Here is a 26614-nt window from a genome sequence, read left to right as displayed (position 1 = left end):
AGACATGATTTTTTTTCTTTTTTTTATTGTGCAATAATATGGTAGTTAAAAAGAGGAGCATGGGATGGCGGCATTCGTGTGCGTATTCTCATTAAACTTATCTTCTAAGCACGTGACATGAAGTTAAGAAGTTAACTCAACTGCTGCAATGACCGAAAGATGGAGATTAACCGCTGACCGATTTCCCATGTTAGAGCTAAAAGAATATTGCTCATTCCCTTTTGAGAAAATAAATAAAAAAGGCGTTAAAGGATTTACTTATTATTATTGTTTTACATGGAATATGCGAGAATGAATAATACTTAACTTTAATATGATTGTTAGTTGTTCTACTGTTGAAATCGTTTTCGATACATCAAGTAACTAACTACTATTTTGGGGTCTTTGCAATAATCTTTTCATGGGTTTACCACGTTAAGAAGGCTGAGCCTTTTCAGTGCCTTCGGTCCATCCAATTTTTGTGTACATCTTTTCTTTAGCTACCATGCTACAAAGTGGCAGAATGATCGTGGAAGTATTTACGCACATAAATACCTACATTATCAGTCCAACACCGATTTCTTGAAAACTCCAATTATTTATTTAAATCAACACCGAATGGTCTTTATATTTTAAAATTGAATATGGAGTTCGCTATTTGTTTTTAAATGTAACAATCCATTTTAAAAAGAAAAATAAATAAAAATGTCATACCCTATTCTAGAGAGCTGAATCTAGATAACTGCTAATTTGCAAGGGGGAAAATTAATTAATATATACGAAAGATAATTTTTACTCTTGAGAGATGCCAGAATGTATGGTGCAGACTTAATTGTTTCTGAAACTAAAAGGGAGTAAGAGTGAATCTGTTACAAATTTTACCAAAGAATAAACCGAGCTCACTACTCTTTCAAGGTTGCTAAGCAAGCAAAGAATCAACAGGTGGTTCTTCACCGTTTATTTTACAAAAGAAACTAATTTCTTATGTTCTCACACTGCTGGAGTCCTTTCAAAGCGTTTGGGAACGTTAGTTAAAGGGATTAAAATTAACCATTAAGGGAAACGGAGTATGCAAGCAAGCAGTTAGTGCGTTCGTCCAGTAATTCTCAGCTGCGCTCAGCCATTTAAGTAGACCAAGGTCTCTTGAAGAAGTTGGTCAAAGATTTAAAATACTCTACCTAACGACACTTATTTGACTTTGAAAGGTTACTGGAAGTTGTAAGATAATTACTGACAAGAGTTTCTAGAGCAAAAATTTGATGTCATATAGCTATGTTATTTAGAAACACGGTAAGAGTAATCATTATGAATTTTATGTATATACAGTTATGGAAACTTGTTTCCAACTGTTTGATGTGTAGAACCCCTCTAGAATAAATCATAAAATAACCATAATCAGATTTTTTCGGTTCACCTTTTAATTAATTAACATATATAATGATTATACGCAATTTAATTATAACAATCAGTATATTTTGATTATTATTTCAACGTTTACTGTATATTTATAAAAATTTAAAAACATTTTTAAATATAAGATTATACTTGCATTGCAAGTTAAACGTTTAAAAGGAAATTTGGAGTGAGACTAAGGCAATTGTTAATTGCCTGAGTAAAAATACGACCCAATGTGTATTTTTACATAAAATTAAGATGAAAGTTTCATTAGCTAAAATGTCCCCCTTAAAATAATCATAATTAAATTATGCACTGTTAATAACAATAATGGGTTTTTGAATTAAAAAGATCTAGTTTAAATTATCATCTAGCAATAGATTTCTATTTAAAATTATGGTATCTATATATAGATTTTTTATTTTTATGGTTCTGTTTATGTATTTTGCTTTAAATTCTCTTGCCCTTTGCCCAATATGGTGTAGGAGCGATAATATTGTAGGAATAAAAAGATACTCTTAGATTAGCGCAAAACGTTTTTTAAGTATATTATTTATATATCTATATTTATTTTATTTTATTCACTCGTCTTTTGCTCAGAGTGGTACAAGGCTACAATAATATAGTAGGGACATTAAGATTAGCGCAAAGTTTTTTTGCAGTATACAGTTAAAACTGATTCAGCACTCAATTTAATTTCTAAAGTTAAATTAGCGCTGTTGAAAATCGATTTGTTGCAGATCTCTTTCTTTTTAATTATTATGATTTTATATGGACTTTTCTTTTTAAATTTGGACTCAGGAAAATTTCCGACTTGCCGCCTCTAGCGAACGTAACGAATGCTTTACTGACAGTTACACTAGTTTTTTTTTTTTTTTGTTACTTTTCCAGAAATTATGAATTTTAATTCTACACATGAAATTAATTATTTTTAATTAATTTTTTCTGAAGTAAAATCAGCACTGATTTTACTTCAGAATTTAATTTAGTTTGATTTAAAATTAATTTGTTGCAGATATCTTCTGTATTATTATTATTTTTTATTACTTTTATTTATTTATTTTAATTTTTACTCTAAGGAAACTTTCCCACTTGCCTGCCTCTAGTGCCCGTAATAGATACTACAATACTAAGAGCAAACTTGGTTTTACTGTGTCACTTTTGTCAATTTTCCAATAGATGGTTTTTAATTGTAGACATCAAAAAAGTCAAGAGCTTTGAGATTAAAAAAAAAAAATATATATATATATATATATACATCAATTTTGTTATAGCACTCCTAATTTGGCTTTGATCCACGATTTGGTATTAATTCCACAGTAGTGATGATCGTGATAAAATTACAAATATGCACTCGTATTTTGCTTCACATGCTTGAGAATAATAGGAATGAGGCGAGAAAACGAAACGCGATAATTTTCGTATCACCATTGACTCTATTCATCATGAAGGTTGTTTTCTTGATCATAAATAGTAAATAATAATATTTGGTTAACCGATCAAGTGTTGATCAATATTTTATTAATTAACTGGACCAACGCGATAATTGTTAAGGCTGCAGCACAAAAACAAAGCAGGCGATTCTTACGAAAGTTTGCAATTTATGGAAACCATATTTCAGTTCGTTACTTTTTCTAAGGAGGACAAATAACAACGATAATTTCATTTCGGAAAAATTGGTAGGAAATTTTTATTCAGTCACTAATTCTTTAATCCCGTATTTATTTATTTATTTGTATTGAGTTAGCAATGATTGTAAATTATTTCTTATAATAATAATAATAGTAATAATAATAGTAATATATATATATTATTATTATTATTATTATTATTATTATTATTATTATTATTATTATTATTATTATTATTATTATTATTATTAACTGGATATCTCTACGTAGTCCAAGGCACATACTTAAAAACATGGGCATATATTATACCGAAATTTTATTTAAGGATGTTTATAAAATAATAATTCACTAAAGAGAATTTTGTTTTACAAACCCAACAATTTTTTTCATGAGATAATGATTGTGAGAGGGTTTGTTTGGTTCAGTGACCATTGTAGTTAAGGTGAAAAATTGTTAAAGAAAGCAAAATATTCGTAGTAAATAAATTCGGGCAAGTTATAAGCACGAGTCACCTATTTCAAACTAATTAACCTGATAAATATGCCTGCATATTGTATTAGAAAAGTTGAAGAATTTTACCTGTATGTTGAAACTACCTTAAATCGTTTACTCACAAACGTAATAAGAAACTTTTTCCAGACATAACTGCTAGAAAAGATATAATACGTATATGTAATTAAATATCGCATATGAATTATTTTTATAAAATATTATTCTAAGCTGTATAATATTTAAGTATTCAACAGTTTAGTGTTTTCACATTCCCTCCTCTTTTTAAATAAAAATAAATCAAATAGACTTAGTAGGATCTTTTTTTTTTATTTATTAATTTCAATTGCTGTATAATTGAGATTTTTCAGTGTAGAGAAAATTTTAAATCGCGTAATTTACAATGATCATGAAAAGCTGTTCCACACGTTATGAAAAGGTGTGGCATACCTTGAAGAAATAAATTGCATTTATACAGAAATTTATGTCATTCCTCACGTTAGCAAACAATTCACGTGACTACCAATAATTTCCTTATGCATGTTGGAGAATTTGATTCTGAGCTGTAAACATCGCTCAAGTGGTGCCACCTACCGGCGAAATTCAATAACACTTAGTTTGAAATAAGTCTTTAGTAAAGTTTGTTGTCTTTTGTTAAAGTTTATGCATTGGCTGCGAAGTCTATTTGGTAAGTTCAGAACTGTAGTTCGTCATGGGTTGACGAAGTGTCGTTGAACAACTGCTTAGCGCGATGAATTTCTGCAGTGTAATGTGTAGCGAAAATACAAGAGAAAATAGCAAGCCTACGCTTCTACCGATAAACTCCAAGCCTTGGAAATGGGACACAAGTCAGCCGACCAGCTACCTCCCCTCTTCTCCTGGCAGCCCATAAGTCGCCTCACCAACCACCGCTACCGCGCGCGCGCGTTCGCGCAAAGTAACCCCCATGTAGCCGTGGCTCGCTTTCGACAGACGCCGTAGCTTCAACCTGTCGTAGCTGGAGTGACCGATCGAACACCACTCGCGTTCCACGTCTGCGAGATGAGGTACGAAGACAGTGGTGTTAGTGAGACGATTGTGCGTAGAGCTTGTAGATTTATCAACTTTTACAACGTGGAGTTTTTATCAAGTGGCAGACGTGAGGTGCTGGTGGCTTACCAAAGCACCAATAGGATTATATGTATGTAAACGCAGCGCTTTGTGAAAATTTAAAGACAATTGGAGAGTTTTAAACTTTCCTTGAAGTTTTATTTTTAATTATTATTATTTTTTAAAAATCGGATTAAGTTGGAAAGTTTAAGAATTATTTGTGCGAAGGATGAAAATGTTCATCAGAGTCTGCTGATTCAGTATACCAAACACTTGACAATAATGTGATACATCAGATTGCGTGCTACTTTACAATTAGAACATCTGTCGTTATCATGGATGTACGTTGTTTCTACTGGACTACAGCCGTTGGCCTGGGGTGCTGACCGTGTGCATTCCTACCTTTTTCCCCAGCGTTCCTCCCGACGCGCCACAAGTAAGGCACCGCTGTGGGGCCGGCGGCGAAAGGAGGCATGGGGGATATTCTAACCCCGAAGCGACAAACAGTAGTGGACCGGTTACGCCGCCGGTTTGAGCTCTACCGCCGCCACCAAAATGCCTGCCTTCCGCGCTACGACAACACAGCCAACGGACTATATAACCAACAGCGTCAGGAAACTTTACTTTTGAAGCAGCGTTTCTTAGAGGCTAAGGCGAAAAAGGCCAAGAAAAGTGATCACAGAAGTACGAAGGAGCCTAGTGCAACGCCAACGGATACCCAGAGGTTATTGTCGGTAAGTGTTTATTTTCTTTTCCACAAACTTTCATTTTTCGCTCTTATCTTGCTACAGGCAGTATAGTTCGGCTTGTGTATGGTTTTATTGGTTGGACGGTTGCAGACGACAAGCTGAGATGGATGCCTTTACCAAGCTAGCACGTGACTAATGTGCGTTTCTCTTTTCAGCGATTAGTTGGAGACTTGCAAAATATATCGAATATGGATCGTAATGAACACTCGATAAGTTATTATTTACCAATTTATACAGGAATATACGTATACTTGGATTATATATGAATTAGCAAATTAAATACTTCATTTAATTATGTAATTGAACATATCTCTGTACGTATGCGGAGGGGGGGGGGGCTGAAAAGTTCACATAGAACAAAAATGCTATATATCCTAAAAGAAAAAGAACAAACTATTACAATTTGATGAAATGGTGGTTAAAGGGTTTTAAGATATGTTCTTTCTTAGATTATATCAGTTGCTTTAATTTAATTTTTATTCTAGGTGTTTATCAGAACTCTTCAGCCCCCCCCCCTATATTTGTACTTTTTTGGGGGGACGAAAGATTTCTTAAAAAGATATTCGGCAATTATTAATCTCTATGCAGATGCCTGGTTAATAAATAATATGATCCATCGACAGTTTTATAATCGACTGCATGCATCAAGTTACATAGGAAATGTAATGGCATTTATAATTTTATTTCGTAAATAATCGTAAAATATAATTTTGCATATCTTTCTAATTTTAAAAAGTATTTTAATTAACAATCGTGGAATATTAAAGTACTTGCACATACAATCATTCCGATAAAAAAGAAAAAGAAAAGCCTGTTATTAAATGGCGTTCTTGATGTTTTGGCTATTATCCCTCATGTTTACAAATATGGAATGATATGCAGCCGTTTGAGAGCTGTTAAAAAGCCAAACGTAAATGCACTTGAGCTGCCTTAAATTATTATAATTTAAAATATGACGTATGTATGTATTTTTATTCTTTCTTCTAATTGGCTTAATTTATGGTTATCGCTCTATTTAAAATAAAGAACTGCGTTCAGCAATTCAGCATGGAAACAAAACACGTAGTCCACTAGGTGTTTACACATAGAAAGGAAAATATAAAAAAAAAAGTTTGCGGACTTTGTCATCCGCTATATGATATGTTCTGGGCTGCGAATGTAGACTTTGTGAACAGTAGAGACGGGTGAAGAGGAGTTTATTATGAGGTATGGTTTTAATAATGGCCGACAGCTGCTAATTGATTGCATTTATAAAAACGGTTGTATGGTTAGAAAATTTTATTATTTGTTTCGAAATCGATAAAAATCCAATTGTTATCGATTTCAGAGCGGTGTAAAGTATTTTGAAATATGTATAATCCATTCTGTTACAATCCTTAAGCGACATCTCTGAGATCGAGGTTTGCAAGCAACCATGCTAAGTATAGTAATATTGAAACAGTAGGATCCAATGAAGTAATGATAGCTAGGCTTTGTAATTTTTAATTGAGCTAATAATTTTCTAGGGCCGGTGTATGGATGTTAAAAGTAGTTTCCTTCTAAAAAAATAGTACGATCCTCGTTTATAGGAATTTGAATCCAGTTTTGTTCAGTCAACAGACGTGTGTGAATTCATCTTCGTGCATACGTACGTTAGTTATTCAAACAAAGACTGGAAATCGCTAATTGACAACATAAAAATGAATAGAAACTACGAATAAAAATACATAATTAAAATCAATATATAATAAAACTAATAATAAACATTTTCTTATTAGACTTAAATCTCCAGTTAACTATACTGATGAGAAACTACACACTGTACCGATTCAAAATGGCCTTTTATTGAAATTATTTCACTTGTTTTGTATTTATAGATGATATTAAAAATCTTTTGGTATTTCTGGATGGTTTGTTTTGTAATTTTAATATTAATTGTAGGTATAATAATATTTTTTTTTTGAAAGCCAGTTTATGAATATTCTAAAATAAGCATTTATTAAAATTAATAGGCTAGCGTATTAAAAGCAAGTATTACTTCAGCTTTTTATTTAATTAACTTGTGCTGCAATAATCATGCAAATGAAATGCAGTAAAAGTAATTTTACTTGTGGACAAAAATGATTCAAGACTTGGACTTCGTTTTGTTTTTATTACAATTCCATATTCTGTTTGTCTCCACTTAGCTCATTTAGCTGACCATTCATTGCGTTCGTTTTGTTTCGTAAATTCTCAGTAAGGTTTAAATTAGAACATCGCCGGAATAATCTGCAAATCGACAGAGTATAATTTTTTCAATATCACATTGAACAATGGTCATCGCGAAACCACGAAAGACAAAAATAATAATAACGGACAATTTATTATTTTTAATTTGATTTTATAATTTTCCCCGTGCAGAATGTATGAGTTTGAAGGAGAAAGCATTTACTATTCCTTTCATTTGTAGTCTGTGAACATCACTGAGCTAGCTTAGAACCTTATACCATCAATGAGGTTGGTATTTCCTTTACTGAACTCTGTTAGTTTGTGCTCCATGACTTTGTTCTCTGATAAGAACTGAAAAGAGATCTTAGTGATGGTTCAAGGTACACATCCGTTTATAAAAGAACAGCAGTTACCATTAACATTACTGACAGGATGGGTGAAGCACTAGTGCTTTTCATATTCCCCTTTATCTGTAATGAGAGTTGTTTGGGAATGGGAGGTTTGTGAGCAGTTAAGCTCGCCCTCTGAGGGCAGTTGTGTTAGCTATGATCAGTCGAGAGAAGAATACCCTTCGGTCTTTTGTGTTTGTAGTAATCAGTCTCATTGTAATTGACAGCTTGTACGATTAGTGGGTTTGAATGTGAACTTGACTTCACGAAGAATTTTTCTGCAAGATCACGAAGAGAGGAGGAAATATATGGAATGCCGGTTTCTCGGTGAATCTCTGATAAACCACGGTGCATCCAGGATCATCCTAAGGCATTTGTTTTGGATTCTCTGCAATTTCGAAATGTTTGATCTTGAAGTGTGACTCCATGCTGGTGAGGCGTCGGTAATGACTGGACGTATTACCATCCGGTAAAGAAGCAATTTATTATGTAGGTTCAATTTGCTCTTGCGGTTGATCAATGGATAGAGCTGTGCTATTACTTTGGAAGATTTGGAGCCAATGAGATTGATGTGCTTGTTAAAAAGGAGTTTCTTATCCATTAATACCCCAAGATATTTGGTCTCTGATTGCCATGGGATCTTATGACCAGAGAGCAGGATGTCTTCTTTGTTGCAGACCTTTCTTCTTGAAAACAACATGGCTGAGCTTTTTGAGGGGGTTCACTTGAATCCTCCAGTTGGTGAACCAGTTTGCTAGCTCATTGATACTTCCTTGGAGTCTAGTGATTGCTAGGCGAGGGCTGAGCGATCTAGCTAGAATAGCGGTGTCGTCGGCATAAAGGGCCGTAGTAGTTGTTCTTGAATTGAGAGGAATATCTGCCATGTAAGTTGTGAAAAGTATTGGGGTCAGAAGAGAACCCTGAGGTACTCCCGCCAGAATTTTGCGCCTTGATGACACAATTCCGTTGAGTTTTAGTTGCATGTATCTTTCATTAATATATGAATATATGAGTTTCACTAGTTTAATTGGGATATTGTTTTCAATTAGTTTGAAGATAAAGACCTTGATGCCAGACCTTATCAAAGGCCTTGGCAACATCCAAAAATACAGCAGCGGTGTGAAGGTGCCAGTTAAAACCATGAGTGATATGTTCTGTTAGTCGGTGAATTTGTTGCACCGTGTTGTGAGCTTTGCAAAACCCAAATTGCTCATTTGGGATTATTTTCTGTTTGTCCACTGCTGATTGTAGTCTTGATAGGATGACCTTTTCTATTACTTTGCCAAGACAGGAAAGAGGACTGTGGGCCTGTAGCTTTGGGGAAGTTGTGGGTTATTACCAGGCTTTTTCAGAGGTTAATGTCCGCGATTTTCCAATCTGTGGGAAAGTACTGGAATCTTAAAATGGAATTGGTAATATTAACTAGGTGAATTATGGCTTTCCGTGGGAGTAGCTTTATTATTCTATTGGTAATGCCGTCAGGGCCGGGGGCCTTTTTATTCTTCAGATGGGAAATAATATTTATTATTTCTGTTGGAGATGTGGGGGTGATGGTTTCTGAATCATCCTTAGGCTGTCTTAGTGCATTTCTAACTTTACGATGAACTTTATAAATAAGATTGATATTTAAGTTTACGTAAGATGGGCTGCATTGATTTTCCAGATTGTCAATTAGGGCTTCTACTTTTTCTTCATCTGAGTGTGCAATTCCAAGATTGGTCTTCAAAGGGGGAAGTGGTTGTCTTTTGGTACGAAGAGATTTTACAAACTTCCACATGGAGTTATCTTCTCGGTTGATTTCCCTGAGTTTGGTTCCCATTTGGAATTTTTGTGCATCTGGAGGGCTTCTCGAACCTGTCTGTTCAGGTTGTTTAAGGTTGTTTTATCCTGTGAGGCTCTGGTGTTGTGATATCGCTTTCTGGCTTTATTTTTGGCCCTAATGAGGTCCATTATCTCTTCTGGGATCCAGTTGGGAGCGTGGAGGACAGTGGTTTGAGTGAGTGATGCTATTGCTGTGTTGATTTGCCTAGTTAAATTGCTTACAGCTTGGTCTATTTCTTCTTTTTTACGAATGACAGGAGGGTGGACCGATGTGGACTGGGAGAACCTTAGAGAGCTTGTCCCATGGTAAGAAAGAATGATGAGGGGAGAGAGCTGATCTTGAAGTCCTAACCTGAGCAGGATGGGATTATGATGAGTTAAGCTCTTCTGTCTCCAGCCTGGTATTAATATTTGATGTTTCTGAGGATAACTATGTCTAATACATCAGAACTTCCTGATGGGCTGTGGTGAGTGGGTCCAGCTACTATTGATGAGTTGAGTAACGTGTAGTTGAATAAGGTACGGCCTTTGGAGTTGATTGACGAACTGAACCAGGCCGTATGTTTGGAGTTTAGGTCTCCTGCTATAATTATGGAATCCGTGGAGCCGAGGATGGAGGTGGAATGCTGGGAGGATTGTACGCTGCGTAGATTTTGAGTTTGCCTGCGTTATTAGTGTGCACCTCCACACCTGTCACCTCAAGGTTTAGAATTTGGGGATTGGTCAGCGAGTTGTGGCTTAAATAATTTTTAATAAAAATAGCTGTGCTGCCTCCACTAGAGTTAAGTCTGTCTGTCCTATATAAAATATAACCTCTTAATTTTGGGTTATTTGATGGTCTGAGGTGGGATTCACTGATCAAGATTATGTCTGGATTGTATCTTTTTTTTTTTTTTTTTGCGAATTCTTGCAGCTCGAGAATTTTATTTGTTAAGCCATTGGCATTCCATGCTGTTATCATGAGAGAATTTGGTTTAAAATTTTTAAACATTATAGAGAGCTGTTAATATAGATTGGGTTTCTAGATAGAATCTCTTTTTGGAAGATGGTGAGGTGCTTGCTTTGCTGAAATCATTCAGCATTGTTGCAAGTGACGAGGTTAAAGCTGGTGTGAGATTAGAGCTTGTTCGCTCTTGCGATGAAGGAGCATGGGTTCTTACCGCTTCCGCATATGATTTGGATATGGATGAAGGTCGAGTGCCTTCCTGTGTTGCCGAATGTGAGGTATTATGATCTGGAGGGCGACCTGTTTCGTTGTTTGTGTCATTGCTTGGAGGAGCGTGGTTCGTTCTTGTTGATCCATGGTTTTTTGGATGGAAAAGGCATCCCTTGTAATTAGAGGGATGTGGTCCTCTACAATTGGCACAGCAGACAGGTGTACATCTGGGCTTGGTGCAGGAATTAGTTTGGTGACCCTCACCGCATTTTAGGCATCTGTAGGCAGCTCTGCACAGTTTTTGGGCATGCCCGAACCTCTGGCATCTGTGGCAGTGCCCTGCCGATGCCTTCTTCCTTAGAGGTTCGGTTGTAATTTTAAGCTTACAAATGTCGGTAACTTCATAGATTCTTTTTTGTGTTGGAGATTTCGACTAACACCAGTGGCATTGGTGTTTTATCTGACTTCAACATTCTACTGACTTTGATCGGGGTCAATCCTTGATTGATGAGGTCAGCTGTGATCTCATCAGTTGTGATGCCCTCAGCCACTCCTCTTAGAACTACTTTTAAGTTCTCGCTTGCTAGCGCAAAGGTGTGGAAGGGCAATTTAGAGTTGTCCAGCATTTTCGTCATCATGCGATAATCTGTGACAGTAGTAGGGTGAATCTTTACACCCTCTTCAGTATTTCTTGCCCAGGAGAAATTGATATTTTGTTCTCCTAGGGATCTTGAGACTGAGGTCCATTTATCTTTATCTTCGATAAAGATAAATGGAGGGACCTTTTCTATTTTGGGTGATCTGATTTTGGTGAGTTGTTACATCATCTTCCATTCCACCTTCCGATGTTCTGCGTCTTTTATTAGATTGTTCCTCCTGTGAACAATCGAACTGTTCGGGGAGTCTTTGTAGGTGGAACAGGTGTAATGTCCTCTTCGATGTCCAAATCATCATCTCCAGTGTCATTTACTTGAGTGAAGAGGTTCAAGCAACCAGGATAAGTCGTTTCAAATTTCTTTAGAATGAATTTGAGAATGTCAAGTAACATATCTTTGTTTAACTGTTGAATGGCGTCCTTGATATCTTTTACATTCTCCATCCTTGTGTACAATGAGGGACGATTCCGATGTCTTATTCCTGACGATCTAGGAGGGTGGTCTATTGACAAATCCCTCAGATCACGCAAGAGTCTACCAGCTAAGCAATGTGTAATCACAAAAATAGACAAAAGGAAGAAAGCTTACCTCTAAATATATCATTCGGAACTCCCAACCATTATATACAGCATAGAACGTTTACCTCTATATATCATTTCATCTTAACTATTCAATAGCAATCTAATTCACCTGAATAAATAATCAACCGAATTCAATCAACAACCAGAGCAGCAGCTAAGAAACTGTCGCTGTTTATTAAGTCCAGTAGAGATTCTGGAAGCCAACATGTGATTGGTTTCCGAGATTTAGCTTTCTGCTACGTCTGACTAGTTGCAGTTGGAGGGCTTAACAGCTTTCGAAGAAATTTTCAAGGACATTTTTGGAATTTGATTAAATTCCTACATTTTAGAAAAACCAAATAGATAACTTCTGCTGAAAAATGCAGCACAAAATCTCACAAACGTATCATATAAAGAGACGGCAGCAGGAATTTAAATTTATGAGCCTGTCTGTACAGCATATTTTATTGTTGAAAACAAGATTAACGAAACCGAATGTTTTAGTGGGAACAGCTGAAAATGCTATTAATTAAAATATAATAAACTTACCTGTTCCATTATTTGCTTGCGTGATTTTAGCTTTTACATACAGAAAAATAAGATCAGTTTTTATAGAATTACCGACTAAAACATTTAGAAAGAAATCAAAAAGATGCACAAAAGTGTTCAGCCAGATTTTTCAGTATAATAATATCTGCAGACGATGATATGCACGTAACGATGTCATAATGCTAATGATAAATTCTTCTATCTTTTAACGAGGCAGATTTTATTTATTTTATGGTTCGGACATAGAAATTCATCTTCCTTAAATTTTATTACATTTTAAAACTATTTTATTAATAGTGTACGTTTACGATTTCGAGATAGTAGCAAACATACGTTATCAGTTACTATCTTGAGATGCGAAATCCTGTGGTTTATTATTATTATTATTTTGTGGGTAGAAGAAACATTTCTGGATGTTATTAAGAAATCCTGTCAGTGCTACTGATTGCACGTAAACATCGTTGTTGTTGTTATCGTTGAAATGGAGAAATCTGTAACATCTACTTACTCTTGTATTCCCTAATTTATAAATTCTTGTTTAGGATTTTGAATTATTATTATTACTATTATTATTTTAAAAAAATATATCCCAGACTTTAGCTATTTATCCGTTTCAATGTTTTCTTGTTTACCACTAATGCATAAAAAAAAAATTTTTTTTTGAATATTATGTATATGAATAACATAGCTGATTGGCGATCTGAAACGCTTTTGTCTGTTGCGATTTTGCAAAATGTATTAATAGCGATAGCTTGTACAGGGTACCGTGTTATTTTGTTAGCGAAGATTTAGCGATTACATTACTTGAAGCTTCCCCCCCCTCTTTCTCTCTCGCCGAATTGTAACTAAAACATTTAGAGTAATTGCAAACTGATATGGGTTAATTAAATTCAGGTTTGTGAAAGGAAAATGATGAGATTCATACCAATTAGGAAGCGTCGAAGGGCTAAACGTGCAACGTTAATAAGCAATAGACTTTCATTTAAAGTAACTTAATATCTTTATTTTTTAATGTGATGTAAAGTTTAAAAAAAAACGCATAAAAAAGTACGAAGCGGAGGGTATAAGTTTGAAATTATGGAGACGAAGCAGCTAAGGCGATGAGGCACGTGTGTGTGTGAGAGAGAGAGAGAGAGAGAGACTTGTTAATTGCGCATGTACTTGCAGCCGGTTTGCTTATTTTGCTGGGTGTTAAAAACGGAATCTCCAGTAAGAAAAACACTGTTGCCTTCATATGAAAAGCCCTTATATTCTTTGCGTCCTGAACTTGAGGGGAAGGAGAATTTCAACCGGAGGGCATTGTTTTTATAAAGTGAGCTACGGAGGGTCATTAAGACTGAGGCCAGTATATTATGTTTGCTTAATTGGTGGTGTTCTCGGACCGGTTCGTTTTGCGAGACGAGAAATCCAAATTTATGTGAGCGAAAATCCTTCACATACCTATAGTCTCCATATCAAACCAGTTTACCCACCTTTAGTTCAAAATATCCTTATAAAGGAACTATCGTTCTAGGGATTCGAACCCTGATCTTTTCATTTGAAGGACAAATGGAATCCTCAATAGGAGAAATCCTGATCATATAAAACCATTAAATAAATACGACCATTAACAATAGAAGTATTGTAAAGTAAATAAAACAATTGTTATTAGTCTGTCAGTTATACTAAATATTTTGGGACTCGGAATCTGTTTAAGGTCTCTGTTGCTATTACTATAATATCTTATGGCGATTTTATTCCGGTGCTCGACTGCTCTTTCACTAAAATAATTTTTCTTTTAAGTGTACTCTTTGTTAGTTATTAAAAACTTCCTCCCTAATGTTTAACATGTTCTGTTCCAAGAAACAAATAATAATAATAAACGCTAAATCAACCCTCGAAACTTAGAATTAGATTCATGCGTCGAAATTTTGACAATTCTCATTGGAAAAATTTAGACGCCAGAGTAGTCGTATAGTAACGTAGACAACTTTGTTAAGAAGAGTTATTAATTAATAAAAAATATATTCGTGAATAATATTTTATGACTTAATTTTTTAAGAAAATAATAATCCTACGTATATCCATACTTTTTTTTTTTGTCTAGCTTTGTTGTTGTTGTTTACGGATCTGCATTTATCTTTGTAGCAAATATCTGTTGTTACAAAGATAAACATCTTTGTAGCAACAGATTTTTGTTGATCTTTGGAGGGGAAAGTTACATTGATTTGATTCTAGAGTGACTGCTAAACGAATTTTTCTAAAACATTTTTCCGCTGATTCTAGAGTTAGTCGAACTTTGGCGCAAGCGACCAAGCAGGGTTTTATCTTCTGAAAAAAAAAAAAAAAAAAAACCCGGATTTTTAATCCGCAACTCACAAGTACATGCAGTAATACTAATTAGGATTTGGAGCATCACTTCTCAGCTAGTTCACGTCGTGGGAATACACACATCATCGGCGATGGTGAGAGATGGAGATTGGCTGTGTACCCCAATTTCCAAAAAAAAAAAAAAAAAAAAAAAAAGTTAGGGTTGAAAGAGTATTGCCTACACACGTTGAGAATGAAAGGGTATTATCAGTTTCTTTAGTTACTACATATATTTTTGATTTTTTGCATTTGTTTTCTAATTAATCAAAAAATTAATTTTATTTTACCGTGTTTTTTGTTATGCGCCTAAAATTTTTTTTTTTTATACATTTTCCCAAATTCTCCAAAAAAAAAGGCAGAACTCTTATCTCTAACTATTTGGTAATCAGCAAGTAACCGTTCTCTGCTTTATCGTCTCCGGTAGTTAAATGTATAGGGCTGCTGACAATAACAATACTTGAAGAGAACATGGCAGACATATGCTATTACTCATATTTCCTTCTTCTTCTCCGTGTTAGGCCTACTGGCCTGTTACAGAGCTATCTTAAGCCCTTCTAAGTCGTACCCGCTCCGAGGATAAGGTGACTAGCCCTATGCCTCCCGGCATATTCTAGGGCTGTAGCTGCTTGTGTTCACGACCTGGTTTGCCTGCTTGCTAGAGGAAAAACCCCAGATAAACTGGAGATAAAAACTCTGCTGTCCACGCCCAAAACTGGCTATTTTGGCTTAGGATGTGAGGAGCTTAATCCTTAAGCTCCTCACGCCGGCGACGGGAATCGAACCCAGGACACTCCTTTCCCAGGAATACGGTTGTGAAACGCATAGCCACTGGGCTAACTGCGCAGACACTCATATTTCCTAACTGGTATATTTTTGTTTGAAATAGTGTTAGTTTTACCGTGAATTATTCTAAGTTGTGGGATTAAAAACCTGAGTTTCCTTGAGGAGAGAGAGAGAGAGAGAGAGGAAGCCTTCTTGTTTGCACTACCAGAGATCGAATAACTCTGGATACCGCTGAAAAATAGCCCTAGTAAGTCACCCTAATCGGCGATTAGAAACGATCTTTTAACGGTTGTCTTCTGGCAGTGTAGTGATATGGGAGCAGAACTGTTGTCTCAAAGTTACACAGTTATAGGTCTGTATGTTTATTATTATTATTATTATTCCGACTCACAAAAATGATTTTTCAGATTTGTCCATACCTTAAAAATTAGAATTACTTTTCCTAAGAAAGACGGATATAGAGGGCATGCTTAGATGTATATATATAGAAATGACGTCGAGTCGAAACTGAATCCATGCGCGACAAGTAGTTCAATAGGTCAGTAAGGGAGGATTGTTAATAAAAGGAGGTCATTAACCAATTGACTGTTCTTTGTTGAACAGAAACTAAGATTTTTAAGGAGACTCGAAGAATATCTCCTTCAAACGTGGAGCACTATTCCGTAATAGGTCAGATCTAAACTTTTGTAGTGTAAGTAGTTCAGGCGAGAAATATGCCCGGAGCGAGAGAGTAGACCTAGCTTTTGTGAAAGCTAAGATTGGATCGGACATGTTTTTTGCAATGCTCGGAGTTTTTTTTTTTTTTTAATCATAAGAAGAGAAATTCCTTCTTACTGAATTTTCTCAGTGCTTATAAAGAAGGTTAAGTGAAAACTTTTTATCTGTAGGAGGCAACACAGTATTTAGGTTTCGAACATTAAAATATGCAGATCGACATTAAAGATATTAATTGCACCTGTTCTTGTAACCTTTTGTTTTTATACATGACAAGATTTATGAAACGAGATATGCAGAATGCTCTCAGCAGCAAAATTGGGAATGACATTTGCAGAAAAAAAAAAAAAAAAAAAGAGAGCCAGTATCTATAAATGCAAAAGGAAGACTAAAGTATTAGCTTACTCAAAAAGAATGTATTGAGAAATGATCAAATACTGTACTTGGAGATCCGAAGAATAACAGCCGGAATTTCTCCGAACCTTTTCATGATGGTATCCAAACTTGAGCTTAAGGGAAATGATTCTCTAGACTGTATGAAAATTCATGCTAGCCATTGCCGATTAGAGTAAAAGGCTTTATAGTGTTCACGTTCAATTGATTGGTCGAAGGCGTAAAAATGGCAACATTAGATTGGAGTTTTAAAGTTTTAGAGATCCTGTCAGGAGAAAAATGTTTTTTTTTTCCTTTTAATGACATTCTCATCTACTAAAGATTAGAAAAACTATATTAGTAATTATGAGGGTTAACGGACACGTAATCTGGGACCTCAGTTCTAAAGATAAAATATTGTGCTTTTTTCAAGCTACTTCATTCAGTAACAGGTGAAAATCTCACACCCAGTGATGAAAATCATCCATCACCTGTAACATTCACAAACACCTATACCCGAGTGAGATTCAAACTCCATGAACAGAGACACAATCCGTTTAGCTCCGAATTTTGGCTTGGTAATTTTTGAGTATCTAAGTTCAACATTTCTAATCTCTCTCTCTCTCTCTGTCGAATGGTCCGGGGAGGGATTGGAGCGTGTGATATGGTAGGAGGAGGACTTTTTTTCTCGGTTGTTGCAGGTGATTTTTCTTCAGACATTTTCCAACAGAATATTTGAAAACAAATGCTGGGAGGATGAAAAACTTACTTATCTTTTGGACACCACTTAGTTTTTCACTGTTGACGGTTTCAACATCTAATTTGAATTGTTTAGAATAAGTCAAGACAGCTGAAACCACCAGGCGAAGTATTTTATTGAACCAGTATTCAGCGACTGGTTTTGTTCTACAAAACGGACAAAACCTCTCATGTTCTGTGGAGACTGACTAACTTGACTTTGGTGGAAAAGGCCTGAACATGTTTCTGGCATCCATGATAGGATTCAAACCGAGGTTTTGCAATCAGATGACATTTGTCGGACGACAAATGTCATCTGATTACGAGTATCAAGTGCAGACACAAGTGAACGTTGTGGATTTCTTTCTTCCGGTTATATGGCCTGATGTACTTGTTGCAAATTAGAAAATACGAAAATTTAACTTGGAGTGGGATGAGGAAGGTGATCACTGATAATAGTAATATCGACTAGGTTCAGAGCAGTTGAGTGAAGGATTAAAAAGCTTGAAAGATTTAGATATAAAGATTGAACGCTAAGGTCTGCGTATATTGCTGAACTGCGTAGGGGATTTTTTTCCCCATGGAGTATTTTTTATTTACGTAGAAGAGAAGAGTGGATGATCTTCTTATTTCGTAATTGTAGTCCGACATAAATGCTGTCGAGGATAGTTGTTGAGACGATGCTGTAAAAAAAAAGAAATCCGTATAAAATTTGAACGTAATATTTCTGATATAACATCAGCAAGATATTTGGATAAGTTATTCGTAATGGAAAGACTGAGGATGCGGAGAGATGTAGTAGTATTATCAATATTCTGTCATGTACAGGTAGTACTCCGTTAAGATTTTACTAATGGCAACTACTCTTTTAAAGTCGCTGAGTAAATGGTTTGGCTGTTGGCAGGTTTGGTTGCTGGAAGTCTACACACACATGAAGAAAGAAGGGCAAGCTATGCTGAGCTGTTGAGTTAGGAGAGCGATAACCACAGCTAATTAAACCGACAAAATTAATGAAGGAAATGTTCTATCTAGAGATGATAAAGGAGAAATTCTGTCCTTGTAAATCTCTGATATTTGATATAGTTCTTATAAGCTCAGGTATTACCTTTAAGGAGAAAAGAATCGTGGACGGAGTAATTGGGAAAGAACAAATGAAGAACTGACCACGAAACTGAGGACTAGATTCTAGCCACATTATAATACGATTTTGACGATTGAAGGTGGCAATGAACGGCGACCGAAATTCAGGTTGCATACATTCCTGAAATGTATTGGAAATGTTCGCGAATTTTTTTAAACTAATCTCATAGTTGTTTTAGGAACAAAAATGAATATTATGATGGACTTGGAGATAGCGTTTTCCCCACAAGTGCGAAACATCCAAAAATTCTTTCTCTTCTCAAGCGTAACCCCCAACAATTCCCTAGATATCACCAATCTCAATCTCTCTCTAGTTGGTAGAGAGATTACAGCTGACCCAGAACTTGTCGTTCTCTGGCCCTGTTTCATTTGCTGTACTCTCAAATGGGGATGGCTGTAAGCTCCTCAGGCCGTATCACACCTTCGAAGGACATCGTTCTCACTTCATGATTGGAGGAGAAACGAGGGACTAAACTTACAGAAAACGGGAACTCCTCCTCTTTGGTATAAGCATGGTTTAGTCCTTCAAGTTGCTAGCAAGCCAATTGGAGATATTATAGTGGTGGGATGATGAAAAATATGTGCAAATTTTAATATTTTGTTGTATATGTGTTGTTCTGCGACTTTATATCAATACTTGAAGCTGGAGGCCATTCCGATTTAGAAAGTCATGAACATAAGTCAAATTTCCAACATAACTGGTTGTATGGAACTATAGATGCTTGTAATGAATCATTCTAAAACAAGCACTAACATGTTCAAGATAGTGCATCATTAGATTTCAGGTAGTAAACATTGTAATCGAACATTTTAAAAGTAACTTGTAATATATAGGTTATATTTTCCATTGAAGAGTACGCAAATATGCATTTTTGTTTATGAATTTTTTGAGTGTATCGCCAACTGCTGAACGTTTATACGACATAGATATGGCTAAATGTAAATAAATATAGTGATTGTGGTTCTCAAACGAAGATTAAGAAACCCTTTGAGATGGGTGAAATAAAAAATCGAAAATCTAACCTGTAGTCTTCTGGCGATGTAGCTCTACCAAGTGGGAACCAGAAAAGTTTGCCAGAAGAATATACAGATATCCCCATCGATTATCTCATATATTTTCTGGTGTAAATAACCAAATAGATAGCCCTGCCAAGTAACTATGGCTTATCTCATTCTGCTGTATCAGAAACGTTTATGAAAAGTCGTTAGGTGGTAGATATCCTATTTGTAGCCACCACAGACCTCCTTTTTGGAGAATTGAAATGGTTAAAAATACCATCATTATTTCCTGCAGAAGGGCTTCCTGATTACTTAACTTTATGAAACTCACGGTACTAATGTAATTTCAATTTTGCGGGTGGGTAGAGATTCTGCATATCATGCTCTTAGATAGTGTCTTCCAAACAAGAACGGGGAGTAATTATATAATTTTCAGCTTAGTACTTTGTGGAGGGTTTATTGCGATACGATATACACGATTCATTGATTTTGGCTGGCATTTATTCAAGGATGTCATTTAAATTCAGTGATCATTTAAGTTAAACTTTCCATTTGCCAGGGAACGTAAAAACAAGAATCCGAAACCATAAGTGTATATAACTTAAGTGCCATGGTGGTGGCCACGGGGAAATGTGACAAAAAAAAAAAAAATAATAAAAATAAACAGGAATTTATGGAATGAAAGAGGATAAGTGTTGGTTCACTAGCTGCTCATGATTTTCCATGTCTATAGGTAAGTGGTGGAATGATAGTAGTCATATTAGTGGGACAACATGAGAAAATAATTGGAGTAAGTTACTGTAGGAGTTATTTCTTGAGAGATAAGCTTGATCCTGTCCTCTTCTGTATAGTATTAAGCATTTTTAGGGAGCTTTTGCTGCACATGCGAGAACAGTATTTTAAGTTTTGGTGAATTTGAGAAGTTGCTTCCCTCCTTGCTAAGAAAAGAATGGTTTTCGGTGCTGCCAAAACACAGTCGTAATTGAGAAATAAAACACACTAACTTTCTTTTATTCTAGTTCTTCGCATTTAAGTTTAAGGAATATACTGAGTAGCATGAAGTCCAAATACAATTTAAATAACGTATGTAGTTCTGCATTGGAATATATGGTTAAGGTAGAACTACATACGTTATTTAAATTGTATTTGGACTTTATGCTACTCAGTGTAAGATTAAATTAAGAGTTTATGGATATTTTGCGTATTTTATAACATGCCCCAAAATACGGTGGGATGTAAACTGTATTTAATATTCTTAATTGGGTAAATGGCTAGGTCATGAACCCTGAAGGTTCAGGGTTTACCCTCCTTAATTTTGAATCACTAATCAGAAAGAGGGTAGCCAAGACATGACGTCCAATGCTTATCAAATAAGTAGCTACTCATTTGTAGACTGAATGGAAGGGTTGATCGGTCACTCCTATAACACACCCACAGGCTGAAAGCGTGAACTGCGTATTTGTGCTAACTCGAAATCTTTGACCTGCTGATCTTTCTTGCTCGTTACCACCGGTACGCTATAGCCATGTCATAAAGTATTAAACTGGCACGAGGAATACATGACACACGTCGGTATTCTCTCACGAACTGCGCAAACTAGCTTGTGCTGTATCCGTTTTCTCAAAATTATAGTTTTAGGATTCGTAAAAGAAAACAACAAATCATACACAATTGGTTTTCTTTCATATGCTAATTTATCTGAGTAACATTCATTATGCGATGAAATGGAGAACATGGAAAAGTTTGCCACCCCTAGTTTAATTATAACTAAGTAAAGGCTTAGATGCTTATTGAAGCTTGTATTATATTGTTTCAAATTAGACATCGGGTTTCATTTTATATATATATATATATATATATATATATATATATATATATATAGATTTTGAGATTGTGAATGCATTATGCTAAGGCCTTGCTAAGGTGTTGTTGCGTCTGTGGAAAAGCAAACTTGCGCCCTGAATCATTTCTTACTGTGTATATGTTTTTTTTTTATTTTTTTATTTCAAAGTCAGCAAAAATAAGAAGATAAATAATGATGAAAAAAAGCTCCTTCGGTGAGTTTCTGCGTACGCTATCAATCTTGTTGCTTCCAGTGTTGAACGTGCATCTGACTTTTCAGTCTAACAGAAAAATCCAGTGAGCTCTTCGAAACGATCGATAGAAACTCTTGTAAAAATGCTTCTCGACTTCTACGGGGGAGTGTCTTTCAATTATAATAAAATAGCAGGTCAACTTGTTGAAAAGAAACATAACTCGTATCTAAGCCGGTAATTTGCTTTTAAATAGCATACGTTAGCCAAAAAAAAAAGCGCAAGCTTTGCATTCAGTTGTGGACGCATTTATCTCCAAGTGAACGATCAACACTTGCTATTCATGCTGCGAGGGTAGAGTAGTTGGATAAGCCTGACAAATTCCTTCCGTTCAAAATAATTGGATTATTTATTTTGAGTTATTTTACTTTTAACAATCTCTTCCTTGAAATTATAAAAGGTCTTATTATCGAAATGGGAAGGTTTGCTAGCAAGCAGGAAAAATGATGTTTAAGAACGGAGACATGTAATAAAATGTAATAAATCATCTTAAAATAATAATAATAATAATAATAATAATAAAAATAAAATCTTAAGAAGTATAAATACGGGATTTGATACTGTAACTGAATGAAATCCGATTAGATGGGCAAATTACGATAAGGTGGGATTCGACAGCAACCATTTCGAGTATCATTGGGGAAGTTTTCAGTTTTGAAATTGCTTATTAACTAAAGAATTCTACCCGCTGAACGTTCAATCGCTCGCTAACCCACGGACGGTTTTGCTCTGAACATCAACCATAGAACTCAGAACGACCAAGACTAGTAAACTCACGGAATGATAGTGCTTACATGAGTTTGGCGTAATACTGTTGTTGCTGAAACTCCAAAACGAACAATGAATATGAGCGAAGGACAATAAAAATGAGTAAGAATAAACATTTTTAATTTATTTTTCTCCTCTTCGTTGACATTCACGGTCCTCTTTCAAGTTACAATAACAACATTACGTCAAGCCCTTTCGTGCAAAAGAAGAAAGCAATTCCCTCCCCCATAAATAATATTCCCACTTAATGTGCATCAACAACCGCTGTCCAACCATGTAGAACATAACACAATACCCATTTAGCGCAGAATGCTATCTGTATTTGAATGCTGTTTTTCTACCGGTGCCCTTTGCACACTTCGCGCTAAAACTTAGAGTTATAGGACGGTTACTAACTAATAATGTAACTTAACTCGATAGTAACTAACTTATTATTAAAGCCTAACAACATTTTTTTTTTTTTTGTAAGTTGACGTCTAAACCTAACCGGAATATTCGGAAATAGTGACAAAAGGCACCTTACCACTTAGCTATGGACAGCCACCTGATAAACTCAAGCATAACCTATTGCCTTTGAAACATGAAAATCGAATGTCACATCCATTTTATAACTATGAGATATATGGACCTAACCTATGGATTTTTTTCGGAACCATTGCTTCGGAGGATAAGCAGTTTCTTCCAAGAGACCAAGGGTCATGTTCTGTCCTTGATTGGAAGACTTTCATATAGGATTCTTCTAGTCGATAAACATCTGAATCTTTACTCCACAAAATACACAAACCAGTTTGAGAACACACTTTTACAGACGCAAGAGAGTCTTTAGAGTGCGATGATGCCATATGGTTTGAAAGACGTGGATTCAAACCTCATCTAGAATTCTCGAGGAGCTTTTATATGAAGACGTAAAGTTCGGGTTCTCCTCGTGCAAAACAGAACAGTCCGTTGTTTCCCCCCCCCCTCTGCTGTTCATTACATGCGGTTAACAGACGTAAGTAGTCTCTTTTCAATCCCAGTTCCGAGTGGGTGAAAACAATGGGAAGCAAGATCACCCACAGACAAATGCTGATTCAACGGTTACGTTGGAATGGAACAGCAGCAAGGATGAATGATGATAGTTTTTAGGCTTATTTTGGCATGCTTAAATATCTGCTTGCTAATCGCCTAATTAACTTGCTCGCTACGAGTTGCGAGCGTGCTTCTGTAGCTCATTCTAATTAATTTTTATGCACTTAAGTAACTACATAACTGTCTACTAAAAGTCCATTGTCAAGTTTACATATATTATTTATAACTTAAAATTGATTGCAATAGACACAATTAGGGGCATATTCTAGACGGAGCGAGGCTTAAATCCTTAAAACTGTCAAATAATTATATTTTCTCATCGCAGAAAATTGAAGTATTAACTTATCCTTATTGCAAAAAACTTCCAGCGTCCAGCACTTCTTTAAAAAAATAAAAAGAAAGAAATAGTTGGAATACTTGCTTCACTATCATTCTAAATATTGCTGTGCATAAAAAGAATTTTTCATTGTTGGCTAATAAAATTCCTTATTATTATTTTATAATTGTTTTCTTTCAATAGATCTTTGTGTGTCTTGCAGGTGCCATTTCGATAGTTACTTCCGTTATAGATACTCGAATCAGTGGGAGATATTTGTTTTACAGGGGGGGGGAATCTGTTACGAACTTTCTCCTGAAAAATCAACTGGTTTTCAGGAGAATATCTTTTATTCTTAGTATTTATGCATATATTTTTAGAATTACAGTTCTGCCAGTTCGCTTTATATTTGCTCAAGTATTTAAACTAAATATCTAAACAGGAAACTAGAAAATATCTCATAATTTTATGACATAAATGCAAAGTTATAATAGATTCGTACTTGGTTAGTTAGATAAGGGTAATAATTTAAAAATCCGGGCGATGAAACACATCTCCCATTTAACATATCTTCCAGTGAATATATTTTGTTTGCTTTATTGACTTCGAATAGAACTATCTTTTTTATCACCTTCCGATTCCACATGAACTTTCTGCCAATAAGTTTACCCTTACGAAAATTTACATTTGTTTACGAGATATTTGCTTTGTCTATTGCATAACGTAGGAATAATATTACTGTATTCATATATGCATGATAAATGCATCCTAATGACAATTAGTAGTGGTTTTTTCCTTCTGGTAACTGGTTTATTTAGTCACAGACTTCCCCCTATCATTCTTAACATCGATTGGTTTGTCTTTAGTAATGTTATACGTGGCGATTAGCAATTTCAGTTACCATCTTATGGTTATGAATTCCACCGTGTTCTGATAACACAGGATTTTTTTTCTTTTGAAATTCATTATATTAACATATCAGTATTTTTCTATTTATATAGTTTCCGTTTATATATTCATATAGTTTCAAAAACGACATTTTTTAAAGCGTTTCTTTGGTGCAGCTTTCTCGTTATAGTGAGGTTCAGAGATAATCTCTTTCAGACCTTGGCCTGGAAATAGTGTGCAAGCGCTAGCGAATGGAGGAAATACGTAGAAAAGTATTATTTACAGAAAAAGGAAACAACCGCATACATTTTTACTTCGTTGACTTCCTGCTGAGTTATCCTAGTAAACTGAGTTCACGTTTATGGGAGTAAACGAGATTTGGTTACTCCTGGTAAAAGGAAGATGTTATCCAGGAAAAGCTTCATTGTTTTTTGTAAACATTCAAGAAGGAACACCTTCTTTGACGTTCCTATACCTTTCGGTTTTTTTTTCAAGTTAACTCATGTCCTAAATTAAAAAAAAAAAAAAATTAACTTCATATTATTGACGTTGAATCCAATGAAACATATGGGAATGTACCCACACGATAACATACTGACACTCATAGCCTTATCTGGATTGCTTGTAAATTTGAAATAACCCAACTCTGTCCCTAGGGAACGTAAATGGTAAGTATACTAACCTCTGGAAAATCACAAATCGGGTTCTGGTCTTTACTTCAAGGTCATACGCAGAAGAATAGTTAAGCAGTATGTGATTGTTAGCCGACATATTTCTATCTAATTTTCGCTATTTGTTAATCATGTTCCTAATAACGAATTGGGTTCACACCAGAAATGCTGTAATCATTTTAGTAATACGTTTCTCAGCTAAAGGTACCACTCATCGTCGCTCATATGTATGTCACATTCGGTGATGGACTAGTTTTGATGAAATTTGGTATTTGTGATTATACGCAATACTAGTGAGTAGCGTGAACTAAGTTTAGAATGAGTATAAATTAATCACAAACCTGTGTAAGTTAAATTAGTTTTTTTTTGGTTAATTCTCCGAATTTAAATAAAGGATTTGAATAATTTCATAATAATTCTGGCTTCTAACTCATCATTTTTTATTCCATATCGAAAAAAAAAAAAGTAAGAAGCAATAGCTAATTCACTTGCAATTTGGAAGTTTTCTAGTTGCAAGTGAATTAGCGCTAAATGATGCTTTGTTTAATTAACATAATAATTTTTATCATAGAAAGATTTAGTTTATGTTTTGGAGTTTTGGTTAATTTCGGTAAAAATGATTACGCGCCTCCCTACCACATTCGCGAGGATGGGATGGAATTGCCTTTTGATTGGAAAAGCTTCGTTGTTTAATAAAGGTTTTCGAATCCTGTCTGGGATGCGAAAACCTTTATAAGTGCTTTGCATCTGATGGTGCGTTAGTCAGTTTCATACGGAGGTTAGTATAGTTTTCACCTTGCTGCTAAACAAGCAAAATTTCCAGGGAACGAGCAATTCGAGATATAATACGAGTATACTGACCTCATAGCTCCAGTTGCTTCGATTATAATTCCAATTTAACCAAACTTTTAGTTATTCTGAACTTCATCGTATTTTTATCATTGCATTGGCATTTCAAAACTCATGAATTTTATTATTATCAGTGCTTTTCGAGATGTATTTAGAATAAACATTTTGCATCATCTAACCTCATTAAAAGATCAAGTTAGTTTAGTCATATTTTAT

The 26614-nt window shown here is 35.2% G+C and overlaps 1 protein-coding gene across 1 annotated transcript in view; it reads left to right on the top strand.

Moving 5' to 3' along the window:
- Positions 1 to 4174: 4174 nt before the first annotated feature.
- LOC150100229 (uncharacterized) overlaps positions 4175 to 26614 on the top strand; it is a 119736-nt gene continuing 97296 nt past the window's right edge. The window contains exon 1 of the mRNA XM_090402397.1: positions 4175 to 5317. Coding sequence (XP_090258523.1) covers positions 5057 to 5317 — 261 coding nt within the window. The 5' untranslated portion in view covers positions 4175 to 5056. The remainder of the gene's footprint in view (positions 5318 to 26614) is intronic.

The sequence above is a fragment of the Typopeltis vanoorti genome, chromosome 13, assembly GCF_054136105.1.
Source record: "Typopeltis vanoorti isolate ZY-2024b chromosome 13, IOZ_Tvanoo_1.0, whole genome shotgun sequence".
Lineage (NCBI taxonomy): Eukaryota > Metazoa > Arthropoda > Arachnida > Uropygi > Thelyphonidae > Typopeltis > Typopeltis vanoorti.
Note: the sequence above shows the minus strand (reverse complement) of the source record. Positions and strands in the feature narration are given on the sequence as shown.